At 36.5% G+C, this 26,885-nt stretch overlaps 1 protein-coding gene and 1 non-coding gene across 2 annotated transcripts in view; one reads left to right on the forward strand and one right to left on the reverse strand.

The window, feature by feature from the left end:
• The first annotated feature begins 1,141 nt into the window (after positions 1-1,141).
• Positions 1,142-26,885, forward strand: part of PRKCI (protein kinase C iota) — a 58,665-nt gene continuing 32,921 nt past the window's right edge. Inside the window, exons 1-2 of the mRNA XM_063093765.1 lie at positions 1,142-1,495; positions 14,314-14,435. Of these exons, the coding sequence (XP_062949835.1) occupies positions 1,395-1,495; positions 14,314-14,435 (223 nt within the window). The 5' untranslated portion in view covers positions 1,142-1,394. The remainder of the gene's footprint in view (positions 1,496-14,313; positions 14,436-26,885) is intronic.
• Positions 7,150-7,229, reverse strand: TRNAT-GGU (transfer RNA threonine (anticodon GGU)). The gene has a single exon. It is a non-coding gene; the product is annotated as a tRNA-Thr (tRNA).

Here is a 26,885-nt window from a genome sequence, read left to right on the forward strand (position 1 = left end):
CCACCTCCCAAACGGAAAATTTTATTTAGGGTATATAATCCAAGTTTGTAGCAGTCAGAGGACTTCATACCAACCTAAATATCACCCATAACTCTGTTGAGTCAATCCCTCAAGCCTATTTAATCATGATAAAGAAAGCTATTTGTTTGATTATTCCAATTCTTTTAGCATGTGGTATTACCAGGACTGACGCAAAGGCTGGAATTTTGCTACCTGTGATTGCAGTATTAGTTGTGACAGACAAGACCTGAGCAAAGTCAGAGATTAGGTTACAAGGACGGTTTCTTTCTAATCCTTGGTTAGCCAATATTAACAGAACAAATGCTGATGGATTGATTGATCGATTGATTGACTGGATAAGTATTCATTGAGCACCTGTTCCATGCAATATCAGTATTCAGGGGCTAGATATGGGGGGCGCGAAGGAAGAAAAGTCTCTCTTCCATCATATCGTCTGGTTGAGTTTCTTCCTTTATTACATTGATTATTACATTTGTTACATATATTATTAAATTCTTTCCATAAAAATGCCCGGGATGAGCGGGTAAACACGTTCTTGTGCCCCCAAAAAGGAACTGTATAATTTAGATGGTTTGTGCAAATGGAAGGAAGAATTCATCAGAGGACAAAGTCTAGATCGTGACGAGGCCCAATCATTTCCAGTGCCCTCAGATGCCCAAGTTGGATTCAAGATTTCTAAGCGGAGCGCGCTGAAGAGACATAATCTTATCAGAGAGAAGGTTGGGCTCTCCGCATGTAAGGAACCTTAAGTCCCAGAATCCCACGGGGACTCCAAATCCCAGAAACCCGCATGGCAAATGTATCCGGGGTGCCAAGTCGGCTGACCGCGGACGCGGCCAAGATGGGAAATTGGGGTGAGATGTTGCAGTATTTGTCTCTTAACATTTTTCCTGTAGGGAAGGGGCTTTTAATAGAACTACAGTAGTGAATTCTCTGTCACTGCTCCCACGAGGTCCCTTTCTGCGGTGCCTGGAGCGATCGTCAGCGTCTCCGATTCCCCTCCCCCCTTTCTCTGCCCCCGTGAGGATGGTTCAGTCCGGCATTGAGGCTCCTTGAGTTGGACTGATGGTTGCGCCCTCCCTACCCCGGAATGTGGGCCTTTGGAGCCAGCTAGGTGGGAGGGACCGAGGCAGGGAGGCGTGCTGGCCGGGGCGGCTGTAGAGGCGGTGGCGGCGGCCACTGGCGGTGGGAGGAGCCGCGCGGTTCCGGCTGCCTCGGTGAAGCGACCCTTGGGTCGGCGTTGCGACGAGGCGGGCAGGTAGGCGAGCTGACGACCGCAGCTCTCGGGTAGGCTTCAGCGGCGGAGTCCCCCGCGGCGCCCGGCGCGCCCCCTGCACCCTCGACCTCCTGTGTTGAGGCGGGGGAGTAAGGAGATGCCGACCCAGAGGGACAGCAGCACCATGTCCCACACGGTCGCGGGCGGCGGCAGCGGGGACCATTCTCACCAGGTCCGGGTGAAAGCCTACTACCGCGGGTGAGTATCCTCTAGAAGGGGTAGGAGCGGGAGGGGAGTGAAAGGCCAGCTGGACTCGGCCTGGAGGAGGGGAGGATGAGGGGCTAGAGGTATTGTGGGCGGGTTGGGCTGGGCAGGCGCCTCCGGGGAAGGCACTCGGGGTGTGTGACGGAGTGATCGGGGGAGGAACAAGGGGGCGAGCAATTGGGGGCGCCCCCAGGTGTGGTGCGGGGCGCCGAGGGATCGGGGAGCCGGGGCCCAGAATAGGGTCCGAGGAGGAGGCGGAGGCTTGGAACAGAGTAGGAGTACCTGGTGGGGTGGAGAGACCGCTCTTTAGAAATTTGTAGAGCTTTAACCTCATTAGGTCCGGGTGTATTGGGGATTGAGACTTGAGGATTCCTAGTAATGCCCTCAGTTATCTCAATTGCTATGGGCTTCGAGGACAGGACTGCGTCAGTTAGCTGGTCCTTTTTATTATCAGAAGGCCTAAAGCCTATGGTTCTGTAGGTCAGGTTTACCGTCTTCAAGAGTTCATGAAGAGTATCAGGACTGCGGTCATACTGCCAGTATATTAGACATAGGAGTTATATTTAAGAGTAAAGTTGATGCGTTTTCAGGGATGTGCGTTAGGTACTTATGTCTCGCCAAGATTAAATTGCATATATGTAAGTTAAAATTTTGCTAACCCTTTGTCAGTGTTGTTTCAAGGCCCATCCAATCGGGTGAGATATTGCAAGGTGAGAAGAGGACGAGCTAAGGCACAGTTTTAAATTCTGTGATCTTTACTCATATTCTTACCTAAGTTATAACTACTGTGATTACTAGAAATAATTCAGTCCTAAGAGCATTGTGTTAAATCATATTTTATCATCAGTGATGCAAAATGCCCCCTTCCTTTATATTCAGTTGTGGTTTGAAATTTCTTTGAGATAATTATGTTTAGGAGCATTGGAAAGGTGAAATGTCAGTGTGAACATTAAGGTTTGAGACTAAGGATTAATAGAAAACCCAACTGCTTTGGCCTGTCCTACTGCTTGTTCAGGCAGAAGTAAATTGCTTTAAAAAACTCAGGCACTGCAAGGCTGAAACTGCAGTGCATACTTTTACATTCCTGAGAAGGTCAGTGAAGATAGCAAACTCTCAAATTGCTTCTCTTGTTTTTGATTTCAAATAAAATATAAGCCCGTAACTGTTCTATTGATTTGATGTAAGGACTTACTAGTTTGCTTCCATGAAGCTTCTGGCCTTGGTTTATTAGCTTAACTGTATTTAGGAGTAGTTTATAGGAGTTACTATTGGACAACATTATACCTGTGTTTTTACTAAAACACAGGAAAAATTGAAGGAGTTTTTTATTTTAAAACACTTCCAAGAAATGTGTGGATTTTTTAAAAGTTTGTAGTTGTCACAAGAGCTATTTTGACTTGAGGATGATCAACCATGAATTTTGCAAGATGAGAAAAAAGCTTCTTTTGCCTTTTTTAAAAAAACCTTCCCTGTAATTTGATGGATGAGTATATCACTTTAGAATGATATATCTTTAGAGTGTGTTCCATTTTTTAAAGTTGACTGACCATGAGTCATTATGTGCAGAGAATGAAATATAGTAGATATTGTTTTTTTTAAAGGTATCTGATTGTTGACAGTTTAATGAACTAGATTACATGCACACGGTAGGAAAGTGCAAATTGTACAGAGGTATAAAATAAACAAAAAATGTCCACCATTCCATCCCCCCAACCTCCACAGGTAACCACTGTTGACAATTTATTTTTGGTTCTTCTGGAGGTTACATTTATTACTTTAAAAGTTGTACTTCTTTTTCATGATTTATCAACTTTTAGTAGTATCTAGTTATTACTTCCACTGAAAAGTGAGAAATTCAGTGCACTCCACCTTCTACTTCTCCTGGTCTCTCTCAAATTTTGGTTGTTAAACTATTATTTTTAGTTATCTGGGCTACGTTTATAACTTTCAACAGTATTAATTCTTGACTTGTTAAATTTAGATAGTCTTCAATGACTCTATGAAAGATGGAGAAATTAGTATTTCTTTCTTTTTTCCCATTTTTGTTAGTAAGAAATCAGAGTCTGCTAGTACTTTCATAATATAGGTATCGTATTTTCTTGACTTATTGCTCCAATTATTAAAAAAAAGAATAATGCGTATGACCTTTTTTAGTGTTTGACTAAAATTTCTCCAAGACATTCAAGTTAACATTGTCTTTTAAAACCTATAAAATTTACTAAGGAAAGACATGAATAACCCCTTGGCCTTTAGTGTTTTTATTCAATGAAAGCTTTCTAATAGTGTCAATTTCAAGCCTCATTTATAGACAACATCAGCCCTTTCTAAATTGTACCAATTTCTATCCTCTGAAATTAGATCTGTTGAGATTATACGTTATATAGTTTAAACTGATAGTTGTGATATTACATAGTCAGCTGCTCATTAATATAGATGAAACAAAAATGAGTCACTAATCAGGATAGTTAATAAACAGGTTGACTAACTAGAACACCTACCTGATTTTAAAATAGAAAATGCTTCCTTTATATGAAGAAATGTAAGGACATCCTGCATTTGAAAAAGTTTCCTTTTCCCTCAGATCCTCTGAATGGCCACTGTCACGTAGCTTTCCCCCTGCCCCTTCTAGCAATATTTCTTTCCAGTGAATGTTGACTCTTGGAATAGCTAGAATTTTTTAGTGAATAAATTGCCCTCTCCTTTCAAAGATGTGTATAGTGTTCTTATTTTGTTAAGTTTGATCTTAGTGAAAATGTGGTGTCTCCGCAGATATAAAAGACATCTAATTTGTTTTTTTCTAATTTTTAAGCAGGAGACTGATGGCACTGAGAATACTATTTTATTGGAGACCACCTAAAAGTGCCTGTCTCCTGGCCTGCACCCCTCTTTCCCCTGGCCTGCACCCCTCTGTCCCCAACATGGCTGCTTTTCAGTGAGTGGCCATTTTCAGTCATTACCCACTGGTGTTAGTTTGGAGGAAGAGAAACAGGTTTTGTTGGTTAGTGATAGATTGCTGTTGTATAAAGTTACTTGATATTATGGGATAGAATTTAACTTGGCAATGTCTGGGCTACTCATTTCTTTATATATTTAAGTGAAATTATGCAAAAACTTTATAAAAATGCTCTTTAAACTACTGCTGTTGAGCAGTGATAACAATTAAGAGGATTCCTTCTGTGCACATCTAGAGAAATAAGAATGCAAAGCTGATTCGGTGACGAAATATGCAGGATTTTTCTCACTATGGACAAGTCTTGGCAGGACTTGTTTTTAAAAGTATTGCTAAATTATTTTAGCATTATACTTTAGTAATGGTTCTACGGAAATAAAAATAGTATCTTGAGTTGAGGTTTGGGGGAATTAGTTGATTGGTCCTGGCATGGCACCTAACCATAGGGCAGCTGATCATAGCTTGGCCAGAGACAAAAAAATAGAGCATGGAGGCCTGGTGCCGAAAAGCAAACCAAATAAAAGAACCTTCTCAGAAATTTGATTAGATAACGTGGAGATAAATTGCTTGTCAGCCCTGGAGAAGAGTTGAGGGAGAAACTGAAGAGTTGGAGGGAGAGGGTGATGAGGCCAGAACTGACCATGTTGCAAACTAAAGAAGGTCTGAAGAAGCAGACAAGAAAGAAGCAGCTCTGTGCAGGAAAAGTTCTCCCTAGAACTCCTTAGTTCATAACAGCTTTCTAATATAACTCCCACTTCTACCCTCTTTTTAAGGTAACTTGAGTGTTTGTTTTTTTATGGTTGAAATTAGCCTAATTAAAAACATGAATTTTTAAAATTCCGGTCTTGCTTAGGATTTCAAATATTACCAGAGATTATTTAAACTCAGTTTAATAAATATTGCTTGACATCTACTTTAATCTAGGCACATGGTGCTATCATGGGCACAGAGGATGTAGAGGTAGGTAATATAAGACTGTGTGTGTGTGTGTGTGTGTGTGTGTGGTATTTGCAGGGATAGATATTGGAGTATTGGGGAGGAGCCTGGGGTGACACGGAAGCTTTCCTAGAGGATGAAATAGCTGAAGCTTTTTTTTTTTTGTCAGCTGGCTGGTACAGGCATCAAACCCTAGAACTTGGTGTAATCAGCACATAATGCTCTAACCAACTGAGCTAACAGACCAGCCCTGTCTAAGGCTTTTAAAGGATAAATAGTACTTTGCTTGGTGAATGATAATGTTGGGTGGGGGTTCATTCCAGGTATTGAACAACTGCGTGATAAATTTGGGGAATTAAGATTGGTTTGATTGTTAGTCTCATATTTATTACCTATTAGGATATAAAGTGCAAAGTGGGCACTGATGAGACATGAGGCTAATAAAGTTTTCCCTTGAATGTCATGCTGTGGAGTTCAGACCTTTTCTGATTAGTGAAGATTTTAAGTAAAAGAGATACATGATCAGATCTGCATTTTAGAAAGATCTCTCTTGGAAGATGTGGGAGATGGATCTCTTGTGGGAGATGGATTGGTGATGAATGAGACTAATTTGAAGGCTTTTGAAGTAGTCCAGGTAAGAGATTCTAAGGAGATGGAAAAGAGGGTATGGATTCAATGGAGATCTTAGGGGGTAGAATTGATTTGAATTAGAGATTAATTGCCTGTGGGGGAGAGAGGAATTTGACAACTCATAGGTTTCTTTTTGGGAGAGACTGAAGAATATAGAAGGAAGAGACTTGTGGGAGAAGCTAATTCATTACCTGAAACAATTAACTGAATTCTGAGTGCTGATGAAGCATCCAGGTGGAAATGTCCAGAATTAACTGAACAATCATTTATTACATGCCTGCTCTATGTTGTAAGCACTGTGCGTGACAGCTAACCTATGTAGGAATGTGGCTGAGAATGATGATAGAAACAAAAATGCCATGAGTGGCCAAATGCAGATCACAAAGCAGGACACTAAAGCTGAATTTTAAACATATAGAAATACGTAAAGTGGAAATTACCTCTGTAGTCTCTTACTCCCACTTTCTAAGAGCAGCCATTGTTAACAGTTTGAAATATTCTATACCATATCAGTATGTCTATGAGTATAGATATATATAAACATACACAAACATAGACACATCCTTTTATTTTTCTAATAAAGGGTTCATATTTCTACACATGCTTCTGCAACTTGATTTTTTCCATTCATGGTCATATTTCTGTGCCAGGACAGACAGATAGATGGATAGACAGGTAGGTGGATCTCATTCTTTTTAGATGATACATAGTGTTCCATAGTATTGTTATACCATAATTTATTTAATACTTTTTCTGATTGATGAACATCTTACGTTTTATTCATTAAATCACTATTTCAAATAATGTTGAAGAAACATCCTTATAATTAATACATATTCTTGCAACCATGGTCAAAGATATGCCCATTTTAAATTTTGATATAGTCCTCCAAAAAACTACTCAATTTACATTCTCAACAACAGTGTACAAGTGAAGTTTTTTTCCTTATGCTCCCATTGTATGTTATCTGTCTTTTAAATTTTTGTCAATTGGATTGACAAAAAATGGTAGCTTTTATTTTTTTTACAAGTGTCTTTTTATACATTATTGATAACTCATATTTCCTCTGGATTGTCCATTCATATCTTTTTGTGTGTAGGGGGGCATTGTTTTGAGGGGTTTTTTTTGCAGCTGGCCAGTATGGGAATCTGAACCCTTGACCTTGGTGTTACCAGCACCATGCTCTAACCAAACCAACTGAGCTAACTGGCCAGCCCTCTATTCATATCTTTTGCCTATTTTTCTATTTTTTTTAAAATTAATTTTTTAGTGGGGCATTAATATTTTGTCTGCGTTGTCAGCATTGTTATGTAATCAAATCTGGTCTTTTTTTTATGGCTTCTGGGTTTGCTGTCTTATGTAGATGTGTTTATCATTGAAAAAAGTTTTACAATTTTTATTATGCAGCTTTTTAGGTGATTATCTTATCAACAAATCTGGTAGTGTGGGTTTGATCATTTGTAGTGTACTGATACAAGTTACTTTTTTCAAAGTTTATTCTAATACCATTATTGAATAGGTTGTCTTTTCACTACTGATTTGAAATAACAACTTTGTTTTATTCTAAATTTCTCATAATGTGAATAGGTACTTTATATTCTGTTTCATTGACTCTTCGGGAGAGATCTATTTTGCACATACCATTATTGGCTTAATTGTAATATTAGAGTTAATTTTGATATATGTTGTAGAAAGGCTTATTAATTTTCTATTCCCAAATTTTCTTGGCCATTCTTGTGTATTTTCACTCCCAGATGAATTTTAGAAGGTTTTGTAAGTCCCTACCCACCACCCCCCAAATCCTATAGGCATTTTGATTTGGAATCGCATTGAGTTTATAGGTTAATTTGAAAACTGATAATTTTATAATATTGAGCCTTGCCTTATAAGTATGTGATATATACCTATTTATTCATTTCTTTCATGTTTTTCTATAAAGTTTTAAGTTCCTGTTCCATAGGTCTTGTACATTTCCTGTTAAGTTTGTTCCTATATATTTTAAATTTTTGTTGCTTTTGCCAATGGGATATTTTATTCTCATAGGCTTATTACATCCTGCCAATTTTTGTATGTTTAAAGTGAATGGGCCACCTTCTAGTAATTTCTTAGTTAACTGTCTTAGAATTTATAAGTAGATAATGTCATCTGTAAGTAACAGTTTTGCCTCTTCCTTTTTATATCTTATTTCTTTTTCCTTTTTTTTTTTTTTTTTTGGCTGCTGGCCAGTATGGTGATCCAAACCCTTGACCTTGGTGGTATAATACCGCACTCTAACCTACTGAACTAACTGGTCAGCCCCATTTTTCTTATCTTAGCCATTTGGCTGTCCCGCGCTACCGTCTCCCCAGCAAGAACGACGCGGCACACAAAGGATCCTTCTGCAGATCAGCTTTAATGCATCTTGAGAGGGAGAGCATAAGCTTGCCAAAAATGGAGACCCCGAGCGAGGGAACCCGCGCCCTTTATATAGAGACTGCTCCTCGCCTAGGACGTGCTCCTACCTTATTGGTGGCTGCCTAATCGGCCCAGGCGTGTTACCGAGCAGCCCTGCCCTCCACCGGAAATCAGCGCCATCTTGTAATGGCGATTTCGGGCAGCTCCTCACATTTGGCTAGCATTGTCCAGACAGTATTGAATTATAGCAATGATCTTTTATCTTAATGAAATATAATTAATAGTGAGAAAAATCTCATAAAGTGTTTTCAGAGATACTCAGCCCCCTTTTCTCCTTTTGAAGTATGAAAGAGCATAGAAACTAACTTTTATAACGTAACTGCATGTTTCAAGAACTGTAATATGTGTTTTGCACTCATTTTTATTTAATCTTCACAGTAATACTCAGAGGTAAATATCAATATCTCCATTTTACAAATAACATTGAGACTTAGCAAACCTTCAGAGAAATTTCTCTTTTCCCTTTTCCTGTATTGACGGGGCTTTATAACATTGCTTTTTTGCTTTATTGCCAAATTCATATTTCACAGTTGTTACTTTGAGTCTACTATCTATCTTCCTGATTGTTAAAAAATGGAAATTGCTTTATGACTGTTTTTGTAATTAATAATTAATTTCAGGGGTGATACTTTGAGATTGTTTGAGTATTCTGTTCCCCCAAAACCTTTTACACAATGGTTTTACTATCCCTGGATAATCCTGCCTAAACTGATTGTGATATTGGTGATTGCATATACTTTTTTTTACCTGCACAGTCTATATTTAATTTAGAAGAGCTTATTTTGTGATAGCAGAAGAACTCAATGTGGTTCTCTTGCGGGTTTATTTTTAAAAGCAATTAGTCCTTAGGAAAAACTTTAGAGTCTATATTTTAGAACATATGAACATTGAATGCTTAAAGCATTTTTGTCTTCTGAATCCCAATCTCAAAATTAAAAATGCTTTTTTTCTTTTTCTTTTTCTTTTAATTTAGTTAAAACTATATCTAAAATTTTCCATTTTGAGAATCTTTGTGGTAAAGCAGACTATATTCTGTTGAAGATCAGTGGTAAAATAATTTATGTTAATGCTGAAGTTAAACAAGAATTTTTTTATACCTTTAGAATGTGGTATATTTATTTTCCAGCTCATTTTTAGCTTTGATACTATAATTAGGATCTGGTGATTATGGAATGCTATGAACATTGTGCTTTCCCAATTACTTAAGATAAGTGTTTATATAAAACTCCCTTAAATGCTTCAGTTCCTGGAACTTAAGGAGTGTTAGTTGATATAGCATAACTCTTTCATTGAGTCTCTTAAGGTTGTATGTACTTATACTTTTTAAGGATTACACAGATGTTTTAAAAATATTTATATTTTCTGATAAATATTTTTTAGCTCTTGAAAAATAAGATTTCTGAAAAATCCCTGTTTTTACAGATATGCTTACATATGTGTTAATTTTAACTCCATGTGGACTTTAATAAGGAAGTCATACCTTGATGATGTCTGATGTTCCCAATTTTTCCCCCTTGCGTTCAAAGAAGGTAACCACATTTGTTCTTTGCTGCAGAAATTCTATAGGAGGAGAATTTCTTCTAATTTAATACCAAATTACATTCTCCCAACCCTTATACCTTCATACTAGTAACCTTGAGGGTACTTTGAAAGAAAGATTGCTTTAAGGCAAGCAGTTTTTCTCTTTCTTTTTCTTTTTCTGGCAGCTGGCCTCTGTAGGGATCCAAACCCTTGACCTTGGTGTTACCAGCAACGCCCTTTCCCAAGTGAGCTAACAGGCCAAACCTTGTCTTTTAATGTCACTAGAAGGAATTGTTTTCTATTTTTGCTTTATTTTTAAAAAATAAAATTTAAAAATATTTAAAGTAATATTTATAAGATTTACTTTTAATTTGTGTTTTATATTTTATTCATATTTAATTAGAAAATAAATTTTATAATAAAATAACTTTACATGGTAGAAAAAAAAGTATAATTTATATATGTTGGCAATGTATATTCTCTGAAGAATAAAGAAAACTAACTAGTTTCATGTAGTAAGGTAGACTAATTTAATCTCCAAAAGAAGGATTATATTTTTCATTAACCAGTCTCTTAAAAAAGGGAAATTGACTACAATTCCTTGAAATTGATAAGACAAGAGAATAGATATGAGGTTGTTGGGAGGGAGGGGGGAGGGAGGCTTCACTAATGGGCCACAATAATCAACCACATTGTATATTGACAAAATAAAATAAATTAAAAAAAATAAAATTACACTTAAAAAAACTGAAATTAAGTGAAAAAGCACTAGAAAAAAAGTGAAATTGACTTTGTATTTATTATATTTTTGTCAAAAAATGTCATTTGATAATAATTTTGCTGCTGTGGTCTGAATGTTTGTGTCATCCCAAAATTATATGTTGAACCCTACCCCCTAAGGTGATGGTATTAAAAAGTGGGGCTTTGGGGAGGTGATTCTACCCTCATGTATGGGATTAGTGCCCTTATAAAAGAGATCTCAGAGGACACAGATAGAAGGTGCTATTCTGTTTGAACCAGGAATTAGGGCCTCAGCAGGCACAAAATCTGCTGGTGCCTTGATCTTGGACTTCCCAGCCTCCAGAAGTCTGAAAAATAAATTTCTGTTGACCATAAGCTACCCAGTCTATGGCATTTTATTTTAGCAGCCTGAACAGGTTAAGACATGTGCATTGGGGTGAATTCTGCTGTAAAGTGGTATCTCAGGAGATTCACATGCAGGAGGTTTATACAGGAATGCTCTTCTCATTGACTGGCGTGGAAGAGAAGAGAAGGGAAGGAAGCAAGCAATCATAGTCAGTTTGTGCTGCTATAACAAAATACCATAGCCTGGGTAATTTATAAACAACAGAAATTTATTTCTCACAATTCTGGATGCTGTGAAGTCCAAGATCAAAGTGCCAGAAGGTTCGTGTCTGATGAGGGCCTAATTTCTTCTTCCAAGACAGCACTTTGTCGCTGGGTCCTCCAGAAGGGACAAACACTGGGTCCTCACATGGCGGAAGAGATAGAAGAGCAAAAAAAGGCCTAAGCTAATTCCATTCAGCCCTTTCATAAGGCACTAATCCATTCATGAAGGTGGAGCCCTCATGACTTATTAACTTCCCAAAAGGCCCAACCTCTTAAATATTACCACAGTGGGTATTAAGCTTAACATGAATTTTGAGGGGTCACACATTCAAATCATAGCACAAGCTTAGGCAAAAAAAGAAATCAAGCTGCCCTGAAGTCTCAACAGAAACCACAGTTGACCCTCCAGGCTGAAGATGAGTTGACACTTTAGAGCTTTCCTGTGTTGTATCTAAGGCCTTTCTACTCCCACATCCAGTCAGTCATTGGTTGTGGTTTGCTCCAGGAATGGAGTATGATCATAGACAAGGAGTCAAGTCAAATCTCTGGTGGGGGCTAACAGCTGAAGATTGTCTACTGGCAGCACTCCCAGCAGCAGAGATAATAAATTCTCCATTGCTGATAGTGGATTCTGGGAGTGCGGTGGGAGAGGGGGAAGGTCAGATCACAGCATGCACCACTAGTGTCATTGGGAGATTCTGATTTGAATTCCTGTCTTATTTTCTGTGAGACTCTGGTAAGTATGCCTTTGTTCCTTGCTTTTAAAATCTATAAAATGGGATTAGTATGTTTAGTTTGACTGTTACCGTGAAGATTACATAAGTCCTGTTTAAACATCTGGAACATAATAAGTATTTTATAAATGTTTATAGGAAAAGTAAACTTAATAATATATACCTGTCAAAAGTACATTTGCTGGAAGATAGGTTTCTCATAGAAAGTATTTCTTCTACATTCAGTCAAGAAATATTTGAGTCCCTATTGTGTTAACAGTTTTGTGAATATATTAAAAAGTCTGAGAATTTTTTCTTTCATTTGTTTACAATTTAGTTGAGGATGCTTTATTAGTATATTATGAATTAAATAACAAAAGACGGAACATAAGATACATTTTGGACAGGTTTAGAAGTATAGACCTTTAGACTTGTGTGGTTGAAAAGGTTTATTGGAAGATGATGTTGAAACGCCCATTAAGAGTAGTTCCTTGCACCCTCCATAAACTGAGGGAATATCAGGATTAGACTTGGATAATCAAGATCTTAATGGGTGAGTAAACAGAGTATTTGTGTTAGGAGTGCTGGGATCAAGTTGAAAATAGAAGTTGGAACCAGGTTACTGAGAATCTTAAATACCACACAGAGTTGGAATTACAGATTTAGGAGACATCTATGTAGAGATAATAAATAGTAAAAGCATTGAATGTGAATTAGGTTTCAGAGAGAGAGAGAGAGAGAGAATGAATATGAGAGAATGTATTGTGATTGAAGACAAAAGGAGACCTAAGTGTTCAGAACAGTATCGAATGAGAGCCAGAGAAGCATATAGTTAGGAAAGCCAAAGCAAGAGAGTTCTAAGAGGCAGGGGCAGAAAAATAGGAGATGCTTAGAAGAAAATGATAACCAGGAAAAGGCCATTCGATTTCTATGCCTGCTTGGCTCTCTGCTTACCCTCTATATCCCCTAAAGACTGCAGCTGTAACATTTTTTGCAGATGACTAAAAATTTTAATTCCTATTTCCTACTCTGCGTTCTGACTAACCCATGTCTGTTCACAGTTCCTAACAGTGTCATTTCCTCCTTCCTTCAGCAAATATTTATCGAATACCCATTTGAGCAGCCATTCTGTGCTAGGCACTGCATTGGCCTCTAGGAATATAATGAAGAAAGCAAAGTCCCTGCTTTTACCAAGCTTATGTTGTAGCTGGTGCAGATGGTGGACTATAAACATTTGTTTACCTGTCCAGTGGTAGGAGAGGTCAGTCAGAGAGGTAGCCAGGGCCAGTTCACACAGGGCCTTGTAGACCCTTCCAGGGACTCTGGATTTTATTCTACCTGAGGGGAGAGGTATTTGAAGAGTTTAACCCTTAGAACAGAGTCTAACACAGGGATTACTATATAAGTGTTAAATTAAGAGTCATTCAGTCTATGTGACTTGTATTTGAAAGGATCATTATGGCTGCTGTATGGAGATTAGACCGTAGGAAGCCTTTTCATGGCTCCTTGGAGGAAATGCCAGGCCTCTACTGTAAAACATTTTGTTACGGTTTTAAGTCTTATAGTGAATAGCTGCTAGGTGAATTTATTTAAATAATTGTTGCTCATCTAACACCAATACAAAAGTAAATACACATTTATTATTTATTATTTATTTATTCCTATGTTTTTTGAGTACCTACCTTAAAATATAAGTCAAAAACCAATTTTGACAAACTGTAATTCTTTTGGAAAAAGGTGAAAACGAAGATGTCATGCCATACACAGAACAATTAACAGACTCATGGGTAGTTAATCTGTGGAAGTCAAGGCCAATGGAGATGTGTTATCTCTTAGATGAAGGGTAGACTTTTGGGGGAGGGGAGATCTGAGGCTAGTGATTGAAATAAATTTCAGTTAAATACAAGGCAGAAGCTTATCAATAATAGAGCTGTTCATCTGTAGAGTGGAATGCGTCCCAAAGGAGTAAGTTTCTAATAACATTAAAGAAGTGGGACTATCATCTGTTAGAGCAGTTAGAGTGGTTTTCCAGAGTGAGGGGAGATTGAATTAAGGTTTCTCAAAAATCCAATATTTTTATTTTTAAGTCATTATTTAATATTGATATTTTAATTTTTGCTTTGCAGAGATAGTTTACTGGAAGCAGTGCATGTTGATACACACACAAAATAGCTGAAGTCTATCAAATCATCAGCCATTCAATAAATGTAAATAAAATTTTAATCATTTTCAAACTTAAAACTCCTTTTCTTTTTCAGAGATATCATGATAACACATTTTGAACCTTCCATCTCCTTTGAGGGCCTTTGCAGTGAGGTTCGAGACATGTGTTCTTTTGACAATGAACAGCTTTTCACCATGAAATGGATAGATGAGGAAGGTGAGTGGTAAAGGGACGGCTGCCTGTATAAGCATTTTGTTTAAGATATTATTCTGTCATCTGTTTTTAAAAAACAATAAAAGAGTCCTAATACACTTAAAGAGGAAAGGTATATTAGAAATTTGATGCCATTCTTATTTTCTTAATTATTTAAATTAAAAGTATCAAAATGTATAATCCTTGTTTTGTCCTTTTTACCTCAAAATGAAATGACATTAACCTTTTTTCAGCAATGAGGCAAACATCTCATCAAATAGTGTGACATTTTACTTTAATTTTAAATATGTGTTGTCTTATATTTTAATTTAAGAGATTAATTCAGTTTTTTTTTTACTGAATTTTACTTAAAAGAAAATGTTATGGAATGAAAGTGATTGTGGTAGCCACTATTTCAAAGTGGGGGCAGGAACTTGATACCTTAGTGACTTGTACTCAGAACACATTTATTGAATATCTATGTGCTGAGGATAGACATTTCCTATCCTCAAACTCGTAATCTGATAGGGAGATGGACATGTGTATAGCAAATGTGATAAATTCTGGAACATAAATTCATAGGGGCTGCAGGGAATCCAAAAGAAGCAGCATTGACATCTGCCTGAGGTATGAAGAACATGGTGGGTGGGGAAGAGTGGTAATTCACTAAATCTAAAGTGTGGGAGTGGTGAGGTATGAACTCAAAGTGTGATCTACAGAACTTAGAAATGGGAACTTTTGGGCCCCATCATAGACTACTGAAACAGAGTCTATGTTTTATCATGACCCACAGGTAAGTTGCATGATTAAAGCTTGAGAAGCACAAGACTAGATCCCAAAAGGCTTTCTAAACCACATTGGACTTTATTTTACGTTATGGAATGCCAATGAAATGTAGTTAAAAGGTACCCTAAATACACTACTTTTGTATAATGGTTTTCTATTAATTGTAATACAGATAGAATTTTATTTTAAGGAATGACATTATATTTAGTTCAATATTTGGGGCCATTTCTGTGTTCCCTGATATAAGGAACTCTGGAAAGACCTTATCCCAACTCCAAAGTATAGGTTAAAAAGTTTTTAAAAGTTTCTCTAAAGTAATTTATGTTCAGTGGGGGAAAAGTGGTATAAACATTTATGAAATTTATTATTATTTTTTGAGGGGGTGAGAAGTTTATTTTTTTATTTTTTCATTTTTTAAAATTTATTTTATTTATTGAATCAAAATCGATTATACATATTTTGGGGGTTGAACATTGAGGTATGTTGATCACATCAATATTACTAGCATATATATTGTTACAAATCATAATTATTCTTTATGCTCCTTGTCCCATCTCTCCCCTTCCCCCATTCCCTCCCCCCTCTAATTACCCTAGATTTCTTCTCTCCTGAAAGAATAATGGTTACTCTGTTAATTTGTTGCCTAGATGATCTGTCCAATGCTGAGAGGTATGATCAGTTCCCCCAATATTATCGTAGAGCAGATGCTTCTTCTGTCACTCTGAAATGGGTTTTGTGGAAAGAGACATCCTCTTCTTTTCTTTGTCTCTGCTGGTGACTCTCCTTGTGTGAATGCACTCCAGTGGTTGGCAGACCATCTGTGTGGTGGTTGTGGTATCTAGCCGCTTTCACAGCAGCCATGGTTATTGTGGTAGCTGTGGTGGGCCACCCACATGGAGGTGATATTTTTGCCATGCTCCTTGGTGCTGTCAGTGTGCCTGTTTGTGGGGTGTGTCTGGTCCCCTTCTCCATGCCTCTGGTCCCTGGGCAGGCCCCAAGGCGCTGGCGCCGTGTGCCTGGTTGTGGGAGGAGGGTCCAGTCCCCTTCTCCATGCTTCGGGTCCCCAGGTGGGCCCCGAGGCTCTGGCATGGTGTGCCTGGTTGTGGGAAAGAGGTCTGGTCCCGTTCTCCATGCCTTGGGTTCCCGGGTGGGCCCTGAGGTGCTGGCTTGGTGTGCCTGGTTGTGAGAGGGGGTTCTGGTCCCTTTCTACATGCCTCAGGTCCCCTGGCAGGCCCCAAGGTGCCGGTGGTGTGCCTGGGCCGGAACTAATTTTTGTCCTTTGCTTACTTCTAACACAGGGGAACTTCCTGCGGGAACCAATACTTGAGCTGCGTGGTTGAGCTAAATTGCTGCTTTGCTGCTGTTTCCCTAGGGAAGGCTTTTTGTGCAGCTCAGGGTTTAATGGTTGATCTTATAGGTACTTCCAACTCTCCAGAGACCCGGTGGATCTGTGTTCTGTAGAATCTCTGATCTGGGCCTGAGTTTTTTCATCAAACTGCACCCCATGCCATTCTGCATTCCTGACCATTCTCCTCTGAGTGGTCCTGTGCTGATTAGGGGACAGGTTGGCTGTCCTTGCTGTGTCCCAGTATTCTCCCAGTGTGCCCATCTCACCCACTGTCTGTGCTCCAAACACTTCCCATGGGACGGGCCCTGAACTGGTCCTTGCAATGCCTCACCAGCCTCTAAATGGCTCCCTTTTTTCAATTGTTCTGGCTCCTCCTGTGTGGGTCCATGGGAACCCAGTAGTGGTCTTGTTGTCCTGGGGGCTGCCAAGGCCCTCTTCTCTCCTGCTGCCTCAAAGTAACTCCATCTGAAGGGCACAGCTGTGGCTTCTGCTTGTTCCTGCTCCATGCACTCATCAGATCCAGCATTAAAGCAGCCACGGACCAAAACGCTCAGAGAAGCTTTTTCTTTCTCTCATCGTGGTTTCTCCTGCCTTCATGAACTCCATAGGTCTCTCCTCCTCTTCCCCTGAGCCCCAGTGGCTCCATCTTGGCTGATGTTACATTTTTATAGTTGTAAATTGGTTGATTTGTGAGAGAGAGTGACACTGGGAACCATCTTTTCTACCATCTTGACCAGAACCTTAGACATTTAAAAACTACATTTATGAAATTTAAAAAGAAGTCTCTTGTTTATCCTTTCTGTTCTTACTCCCCTCACCAATCCCAGTCATAAGAGAAAAACTACTAGTAACGACTTAGTATCTGTCCATCTAGGTATTTTCTATAGGTAAACATGTATGTTTTATAAATATTAGCATACTTCTGTTAACACAAAAATTATATACAAACATGCATTATTTTCCTTTTATAATGTATATTGGACATTTTTTCATTTCAGTGTTCATCAGTTTGCATCACCACTTTTTTTTAGCACTGCGTAGTATTGTATATTGTAGATATTTCATTATGTATTTATGTAATCCCTTATTTGATAGTCATTAGGGATGTTCTCAATTTTTTACTACTATAAGCAATATATAAAGAACATTTCTAAATGTAATTTTATGCAGTCATGTGAGAGTCACTAAGGTGTGGCATATAATCAGAATATGCACAGCATGAGAGTTTGTCATCAATGTTGGTAACAAAAAAAGTTAAATAAGTATATGAGATAATGCATGTTAATTAGCTTGATTCAGCCATTTCATAATGTTTAATTATCTCAAAACATCATGTTGTACACCATAAATATATGTAATTTTTGTTAGTTAAAAAAAGTTAAAACAATTTATGACACAACTATATTGAATGAGAGCATTCCTTCACTCTAGCCCTCACCAACCTTGAATATTATGAGTCATTAGCATTTTTGGATATCTAATAAGTGAAATGCTAGCTTGGTGTTTTAAATTTTGCATGATTTAAGAGGAAGATTGAGTATCTTCATCTATTCAGCCACTTTTTGACCTACTTTATCACAAAGTTAGTTTAAATATGGCTAATTATAAATGTCATGGGTATCTTAAAATGTCTTCATCCTGAAAATGAAACTATATAATTTAGCACAGTGCATAGCATATGCTTAGCATTCTATAAAATGCTTCTTATCATGAACTAATGTTATTCTTATTTTAATCCTGTCCTGATCATTTCATACTATTTATTTGCCATTTAGGGTTTTTACAATCAATGGTTTTCAAACAGTAGCATACATAGGAATCACTGGATAATGCTTTTTATTAAAAGAACTTGATTTAGAGATAATCCATCAAAATTTTTTATAGTACCTTTGTATTTTGTATTGTCTTTGCCTAGAAAATTCTGTTCCCAGATTGTCACATGGCTGTCTCTTTCTTGTCATTTGGGTCCTAACTCAAATGTCCTGTCTTCCAAGGAGCCTTCTTACCCCCATTCACTTTGTATGTTCTTATCCTGTTTTTGCTTTGTTTTTTAGGTTTTTTTTTTATTGTATGGTAGAATATAAGCTCCATGAGAGCAGAGATCTTGTTCGTTTCATTGACCATGGAGCTCCAGTGCCTAGAGCAGTACTCAAGAATACTATGCTCAAAAAATATTTGTGAATTGTACAAAGGCTAGTAACAAGCCTTTCCATGGTTTAGTTTTACAGTACTTGTTTTTGGAGACTCAAGCATTGGGAGTTGTGTTTATTCTGTTTTTTTTTTCTTTAAAGTCATCGCATTTTTTAATTAACATTTAATTCACATAGTAATTTAAAGTAATTCTTTGATGAATTAGTCTTATCCTCTTATAATGCAATTCATAGCTCTTTCTCCCTAAATAGCTATTAACTGTCCTGATTTCTGGGGAAAACTATGAAAATATAGCCTTCGCCTTGCCAAGTAAAAGGTTAAGTTTTTCATTAAGGTCTGTTGACTCCCATGTGATCCTTCTTGCTTAATTCTGTATACTAGGCTTTTCTTAATTTTAGGCACACAGAGCCAACAGTAATTATTTCTAAGTTACTTGCACTTATTTTTCAATTGTAATTTTGCCACTTTTATTTTTAATTGTGTATGCATTGGGGCATGCTAATCTGGAGAAAAATTTTTCTCTAGGATCAAAGACAGGACTGTGTATAATTTGATTTCTCAGGCATATGAAAAATATTCTAAAACCTAAAACATTTAATTGTGGGATTTTATGTTCAAGCAAATAAAGATATAAACTTACATCATCTCTTTAAAAAGATTGAAGACAACTGTCCTTTTTCTTTACACTCAAAACCAGTTTTACTGATTTGTTTTGATGAGGAAGAACTAGTTTGCTTAATCTAACTAAACATTTTAGAATGAGTAGTATCTTGTAACCATCATACTCCCCTTTTTCTTCCCATATACCCTCGTGTGGTTAAGAGAGTGTAGAGCGGGGAATGACAAATGTGAGTTTTTAGTTCACCGTACTTTGTTAATGTTTTATTTTCTTCTTAATTGATAAATAATAATTGATATGTTTGTGGGGTACATTGTGATGTTTCAATATATGTATACCTTGTGGAATTATCAAATCAAGCTAATTAACATATCCATCACCTCAAATACTTATCATTTCTTTGTAGTGAGAATATTTAAAATTCACTCTTCTATCTATATACAATTCAATATTATTAACTATAATTACCATGCTGTGCAATAGATCACCAGAACTTATTCCTCTAGTCTAACTGCAGCTTTGTACCCTTTGACTAGTGTCTCCCCTTTCCCTGTTCATGTCCCCTCCCCCTTCCCAGCCTCTGCTAACCACTATTCTGCTCTCTACTTACAGGAGTTTGACTTTTTTAGATTCCACATATAAGTAAGATCATGTGATATTTGTCTTTCTGTGCCTGGCTTATTTCACTTGGCATAATGCCCTGTAGGCTCATCCATATTGACACAAATGACAGAATTTCCTGCTTTTTTAAGGCTGAATAGTATATCTATACCTCAGTTTTTTAAATCCATTTATCCATTCATTGATGGACATGATGGATCCTCATATCCCCAGAGATAGCAGCTGTAAATAAATAGTTACTGTACATAAGTCCTTTTCTGTGAATATACAACTAGAAAGGCTGGGTAACAACTTTTTTCTTTCTTACAAATAGACTAATACCACACAAAACTGTAACTTGCTTTTTTACTGTCTTATTTTTTAACTGTCTTTTTTTTTTATGTCTTATGGATATCTTTCTGTATCAGGGCATGTAGGTTTACCTCATTCCTCTTAAACACTGTGTAGTTTTATATAACATAGTTGTACCATACCTTACATAGCCAATCCCCTTTTGATGGATATTTGGATTGTTTGCAGTTTAATTATTACAGATACTGCTGCAGAGGATATCTCTGTGCATATATTTTGGGGGTACCTGTGCTATATTATCTATAGTGTAAATTTTCTGAAATAGAATGTGTTTTTGATGCTAGGTAGTATCAAATTGACCTCCAAAAGTATTGTACCCTTTGTTACATTTTCACCAATAGCATATGTGGTTTCTTTCTTTTACACAATGTAGAAAAAAATGTGAAGGAAGAAGTTGAAAGTATAGGTGATTTGTAGGGGGTGGGAGAGTGTACATATATATATATTTTTTTTAATTTATTTTTATTTTTTATTTTTTAAAATTATTATTTGGATGTAATTTATTTACTTATGTCCTGATGACTTCAAAAGTGAGATTTATGGAAATTTTAAATTAGTGTAAGAATTCTTTGACATAAAGAGTATGGAGTATTTCTGAATTCCAGGAGCTTAAAGTTCTTGACTTGCATTATAAAATCTGACGGGTTCATAGGGGGAAAATTGGATTCTAAGATATATCAAGACAATTCTTAGGATGATAATAAACATGCTTCTCTTATGTGGTATTTTCCGAATGGCTTTGGTCTTATGTAATTTTAGCTGGTGTGTTAAGAACTAAAATAACAGATCACTCATACTTTTTCTTTATCTTCTCACACTGTATATTGACAGTGGTAGTCATATCAGAAAAAAAGAGTGGGGGAAAACTTTTTGACAAAATGTGTATTCAGTGCTACTACACTTATTTAGATAGCAGTATTACGGCTCCACACCTGAAAATTAAAAAATTAAAATAAACAGCAATAACAAAAGAAAATCTAAGAACCCCTGAGCAGATCTAGTTTAGTAACTGACATAATATTCCTAATGGTGGAGAAACTTACTTTTATAAAAATGCTGGAGTAAACATGCTTTTTTAAAAAACAACTTTATTGAGATATAATTCACCCATTTAAAGTATACCGTTCAGTGGTTTTCATTATGTTCACAGAATTGTGCATCCATTACCATCATCAAATAGTGTAACAGCTATTTACATAGCATTTACATTGTATTAGGTATTACAAGTAACCTAGAGGTGACTTAAAGTTTACGGGAAGATGTATGTAGGTTATATGTAAATGCTGCGCCATTTTACATAAGGGACTTGAGCATCTGTGGATTTTGGTATCTGCAGCAACCCTGGAACCAATCCTCCATGGGTGCTGAGGGACAACTGTACATGAAAATCAGTACTTTTCCTTCATATAGACAATACTGTATCAGAAAATATATTGGAAGTAATATTTTATCTATAGTAACAACATAAAAATTGTTTTTTTTAAATCTATTAATAACTTGAGAAATGTTAAGAAACCATATAAAGAAAACCAAAAAAACCAAATTGAGTGTCAAAACAAAACTTGAATGAATGGTGTTAGGAAGAAGCAACATGTAAATGTCCCACAAATTAATGTATAAGGAACAGAGTTCCCCTTAAGTTTCCAACAAGATTTGAAGAAATATGACAAAAATTTCCACCTTGAAAGATAAATGCTCAAAAATAAACAGGAAAATTCTGAAAAAGGAAGTGTAAAGAGGAAAGACGTTTCCTAATTCTGTATCAAAAAATTCTAGAATATTAATAACAAAAAATATTTGTAACATTTACAACAGATTACTATTTCAAATGTGTAATAAGTCAGTCAAAAAAAGATGAAAAATCTACTTTTAAAGAAGTGAAAATAGCCAATTCATAAATAACAAAAGCTGAAAAATCACTAATAATTAAAGATATTAAAAATATAAAAAAAGACATCACTTTTCACCTGTCAGATTAGAAAATACTTAAAATTTAATACTTATCTGTAGGGAGTTAGGAAAGGTACACTGTTGGTTGAGAATATATGTAATAAACTTTTGGAGGGCAATTGGGAATATTGTCCAAATTTTAAGTGGTCACACTTTTTAACCAGTCAGTTCTACTTCTAGGAAATTATCATCAGAGCTTATTTAAGCACACAAATATTTCAGCTCAAGAATATTTACTATATAATTCACAAGAAGAAGGACTGAAGTACTGATACATTCTGCAAGGATAAACCTTGAAAACATGCTGAGTGAAAGAAGCCAGTCACAAAAGAGCACATATTATATGATTCCATTTATATGAAGTATACAGAATAGGTAAATCTATGGAGGCTAAAAATAGATTAGTGATTGTCTAGGTCTGATATAGGAAGGAGAGGTTGGGGGAAAATGGAGAGTGCTAATGGACAAGAGTTTTTTTGGGGGGGTGATAAAAACTTTTTTTTTAATAAAAATGTTCTAAAATTGATTATAGTGATAATTGCACAGTACTGTGAGCATACTAAAAACCACTGCATTGAGTGCTATGTGAATTATATCTCAATAAAATTGTTATAAAAAATTGGTAGATTATACTTAGCATTTTTTTAAAAAATGTGAGATACCCACATTCTGAAAAGGCTTTACAGAAGAGGTGGCGTTTGTCCTGGGTCTTGTAAGATTTACAAAATTTCAAGATTCAACTTGAAAGATGGTAGGAAGGTGTTTGGGTTGTTTATTGTTATATAACAAATCACTTCAAAGCTTAGTAGCTTTGAAAAAAAGACCATTTTATTTTATTATTTGTTGCACTTCTGTGGGTTGAGTGGTTCTGCTGATCTTGCTTGAGATCTCTTGTGCAATTTTTGTCAGATGGTAGCTGGGCCTGCAGTTATGAGGAGGCTCACCTGGGATGCTGAGGTGGTGGGTTCTCCTCCTCTCTGTGCAGTCTTAGGGCTTCTACTCCATGTTGTCTCCTTATTTTCTCTTCAGCAGAGGTAGCTGAACTTCTCACATGGTGGCTCAGAAATTCTAAAAGCACAAAAAGCAAAAGATGCCAGATTTTGTTAAGGCTGAAGCGTAGAACTGGCATAGTACCACTTCTGTGGCTTTATCTTAGTTAATGTAGTGCTGTGGCCAGCCTAGGTTCAGGAGGTAGAGAAATAAAACACCCTTTTTTGGAAGAGTGACAGTTCGTGGCATATAGTTTGCTCTCTAGCCACGGATTATTCACATTCCTTCTATGTATAAAATATACTCTTTCAAACCCCAAAAGTCTCATCCATTATGGCATCAGGCTCAAAGTCTAAGGTATATGACAGTCACTATTCCATCCTAATTTTGAAATACAGCTGGGCATCACATTGCCAGTTCCTTCATTAAAACCCAGTGCTGCTTTATGGGAGTGATTTTACATGATTCTTGACTTTGCCTTTTGAGTCATTCTTCAATTTTCGGAAGTAATGGCATGTGTTTGCAGCTCAACTAGCTTTTTCAGACTGTCTCCTGCAAAGTTGGAGGTCCATAGTTCTTGCTTCATTTTGCACATTGTGGATGGACATGTGTCCTCTCCAGCAAGGTAGCTGGACTTCTTTCACGATGGCTTAGGACTTCCAAAAGTACGTAAGTGGAAGCCACAAAGCCTTATTAAGGACTGGGCCCAGAATTGCCATAGTGCCACTTTCAAAGCATTTTCTTGGCTGAAGCAGTCAGAGACCAGCCCAAACTCAAAGAGAGGAGAAATAAGCTCCACTTCTCATTGTGAGAATGATAAAGAATTTGTGGCCATCTTTAATCCACCACAGAAAGGCTTTCTAGGAAGATATGAACCAAGTTAGGGAGGCACAGAAGCAATGGCTGAGTAGTTCAGTATGATCAAAGTGTACAATAAGTTTTGAGGACACCTGGAAAAGAGCCTGGAAAGTAAGCCATTTAAAGAAAATTGTTTATTTTTCAATAGATTATGTATGTGTAAAATAAAATTCAGATAGTACAAAAAAGGGTAGATAGTGAAAGTCTAAACCTCTCTCCCTTTCTTCCTAGTCACTGTTATCAATTTACTTTGTAACATTCAGATATATTCTATGCATATATGAGCACATTGTGCATGTGTTTACAAGTATTTCCCCCCAGACAATAGACAATAAACATTGTTGTATACTTTGATTTTTTTTCACTGAGCATTGTAGCTTGAAGGTAATCCATATCAGTACACACAAAACTGCTGCATTCTCTTTAAAGTCTGCATAAACTGTTGACAGACATTTAGTTTTTTTCCAACCTTTTACAACTTTAAATAATGCTATCATGAATTTTCTTTTTTTTTTTTCTTCCCAACCCTCATGAATTTTCTTATATGTGTCGTTTTCCACATATGCAGATATATCTGAGGGAAAATACTTACAAGTAAAATTGTTAGCTTAAAAGATAATGCATTTTTATAATTTTTTAAAGTTGTTTATATAAAATATATAATTTACAATTTTAACCATTTTAAATGTACAGTTCAGTGGCATTCACATTGTTGTACAACCATCACCACCAATCATCTTCAGAACTTTTCATACTCCCAAACTGAACTCTGTACCCACTAAACAATAACTCTCCATTTTCCCTACCCTGGTAATCACCATTATACTTTTTGTCTCTACGAATTTGACTGCTCTACGTAACTCATATAAATGAAATTATACAATATTGTCCTGTGTGACTGGCTTATTTTAGCATAATGTCCTCAAGGTTTATCCATGTTGAAGCATGTGTCAGAATTTCTTTTCTTTTTAAGACTAATATTCCTTTGTATGTATATACTACATTTTGTTTATTAATCTATCAATGGATATTTAGGTTGCTTCTATCTCTTGATTGCTATAAATAATGCTGCTATGCATATGATAGTACAAACTATCTGTTTGAGTTCCTGTTTTCAGATTGTTAGGTATATACCCAGAAATGGAATCGCTAGATCGTATGGTAATTCTATGTTTAATATTTTGAGGAGCTGCCATACCATTTTCCACAGTGGCTGCACCATTTTACATTCCTACCACTAGTGCACAAGAGTTCCCGTTTCTCTATGTCCCTTGCCATTAGGTCTTGTTTTCTGGGTTTTTTGGTAATAACCATTAAAATGGATTTGAAGTGGTATCTCATGGTTTTGATTTGCATTTTCCTAATGATTGTTGATGTTGAGCCATATGCTTATTGGCCATTTGTATGTCTTCTTTGGAGAAATGTCCTTTGCCTATTTTTTAAAATCAGTTTGCTTGTTTTATTGTTGTTGTTGTTGAGTTGTAGAAGTTTTTTTTACATATTCTGGATATTAATCCTTTATCAGATGTATCTTTTGCAAATACTTTCATTTTGTGGTTGTCATTTCACTCTGTTGATAGTGTCCTTTGATGCATAAAAATTTTTGTTTTGAAGTAGTCCAATTTATCTATTTTTTATTTGACTAAACTTTTGGTGTCATATCTAAGAAATCATTGCCAAATCCAATCACAAAGGTTTTCCTCTATGTTTTCTTATAAGAGTTTTGTAGTTTTAGTTTTTACATCAAGGGCTTTGATACATTTTGAATTAATTTTTGTTTATGGTATAAGGTAAATGTCCAACTTCATTCTTTTGCATATGGATATGTCTGGATATTTTATAGAGAATTACTGTTAGTTTTTATAGGTTAATAATAGTATATGATTATATTAATAAGCTTTTATCTAGAGCTATAGAGATTTGCTCAAAATGATACAGTGGTGGGAGACTAACCGGTGGGTAGACAGGGGAAACAAGATTTTGTAATATGTTTGATAATTTCCAAAATAAAAAGTTAAAAAGTAGAGTTGGTAAACCAGGAGAATGATGTTTTAGAAATCCAGACACAGAGTTTCTGTAGTCAGTGGGCAACTTTGTCAGATGCTATAAAGAGGTCAACTAGGAAAAAAACTGAAAAGATGCCATGATTTTGGCAGCTATTTTCATGACCTTTACTACAGCAGTCTTAGTGGAGCATTTGGGCTACAGCCTGATAGCAGAATTTTGAGAAATGCATGTAAGATAAGAACATGGAGAAAGCAGGATGTGATTACTCTTAATATTAAGAACAGTTATTTCATTATAAAAGATTAGAAACTTATGATTTAAAAGCACTAAAGAAAAGTACAAAACAAAAAAACCAAAGACCCTGCCCTTTTCCTTTTCCTTTTTACCCATCCCCTCTAGTTTGTCTACAGTTTGCTCTTGAGAAGTGAGGCTACTGAATGAATGGAGCGGCAACCTGAGTAGGAGAGAGATTTTTGAGAGGGAGACTCAAGCATGCCTTTGCCTGAGAAGAGTTAGTGGGAGGAAAGAAGAAAAGGAAATGGAACTGAGGAGGACTAATGGAATAATGAGCAGAAAAGATAAAAGGAAGTAGGGATTCTGTGGCCAAGTTGGAGAAAAGAATAGAGGCATTGTTTTCTTTGAGACATCAGGAAAGATGATGATTTCATTTTCTCTCTCAGGTAGTAGACTGAGTTCTTTGCTGAGGATGATTGAGGTTTGATAGGGTTGGTGGCATCTAGTGTGTAGTAATGGTTGGTCTAACCACAAGAATGAAGGAAAGAAAGGCAGAGTG

The sequence above is a fragment of the Cynocephalus volans genome, chromosome 1 (assembly GCF_027409185.1).
Source record: "Cynocephalus volans isolate mCynVol1 chromosome 1, mCynVol1.pri, whole genome shotgun sequence".
In the NCBI taxonomy this organism is placed as follows: domain Eukaryota; kingdom Metazoa; phylum Chordata; class Mammalia; order Dermoptera; family Cynocephalidae; genus Cynocephalus; species Cynocephalus volans.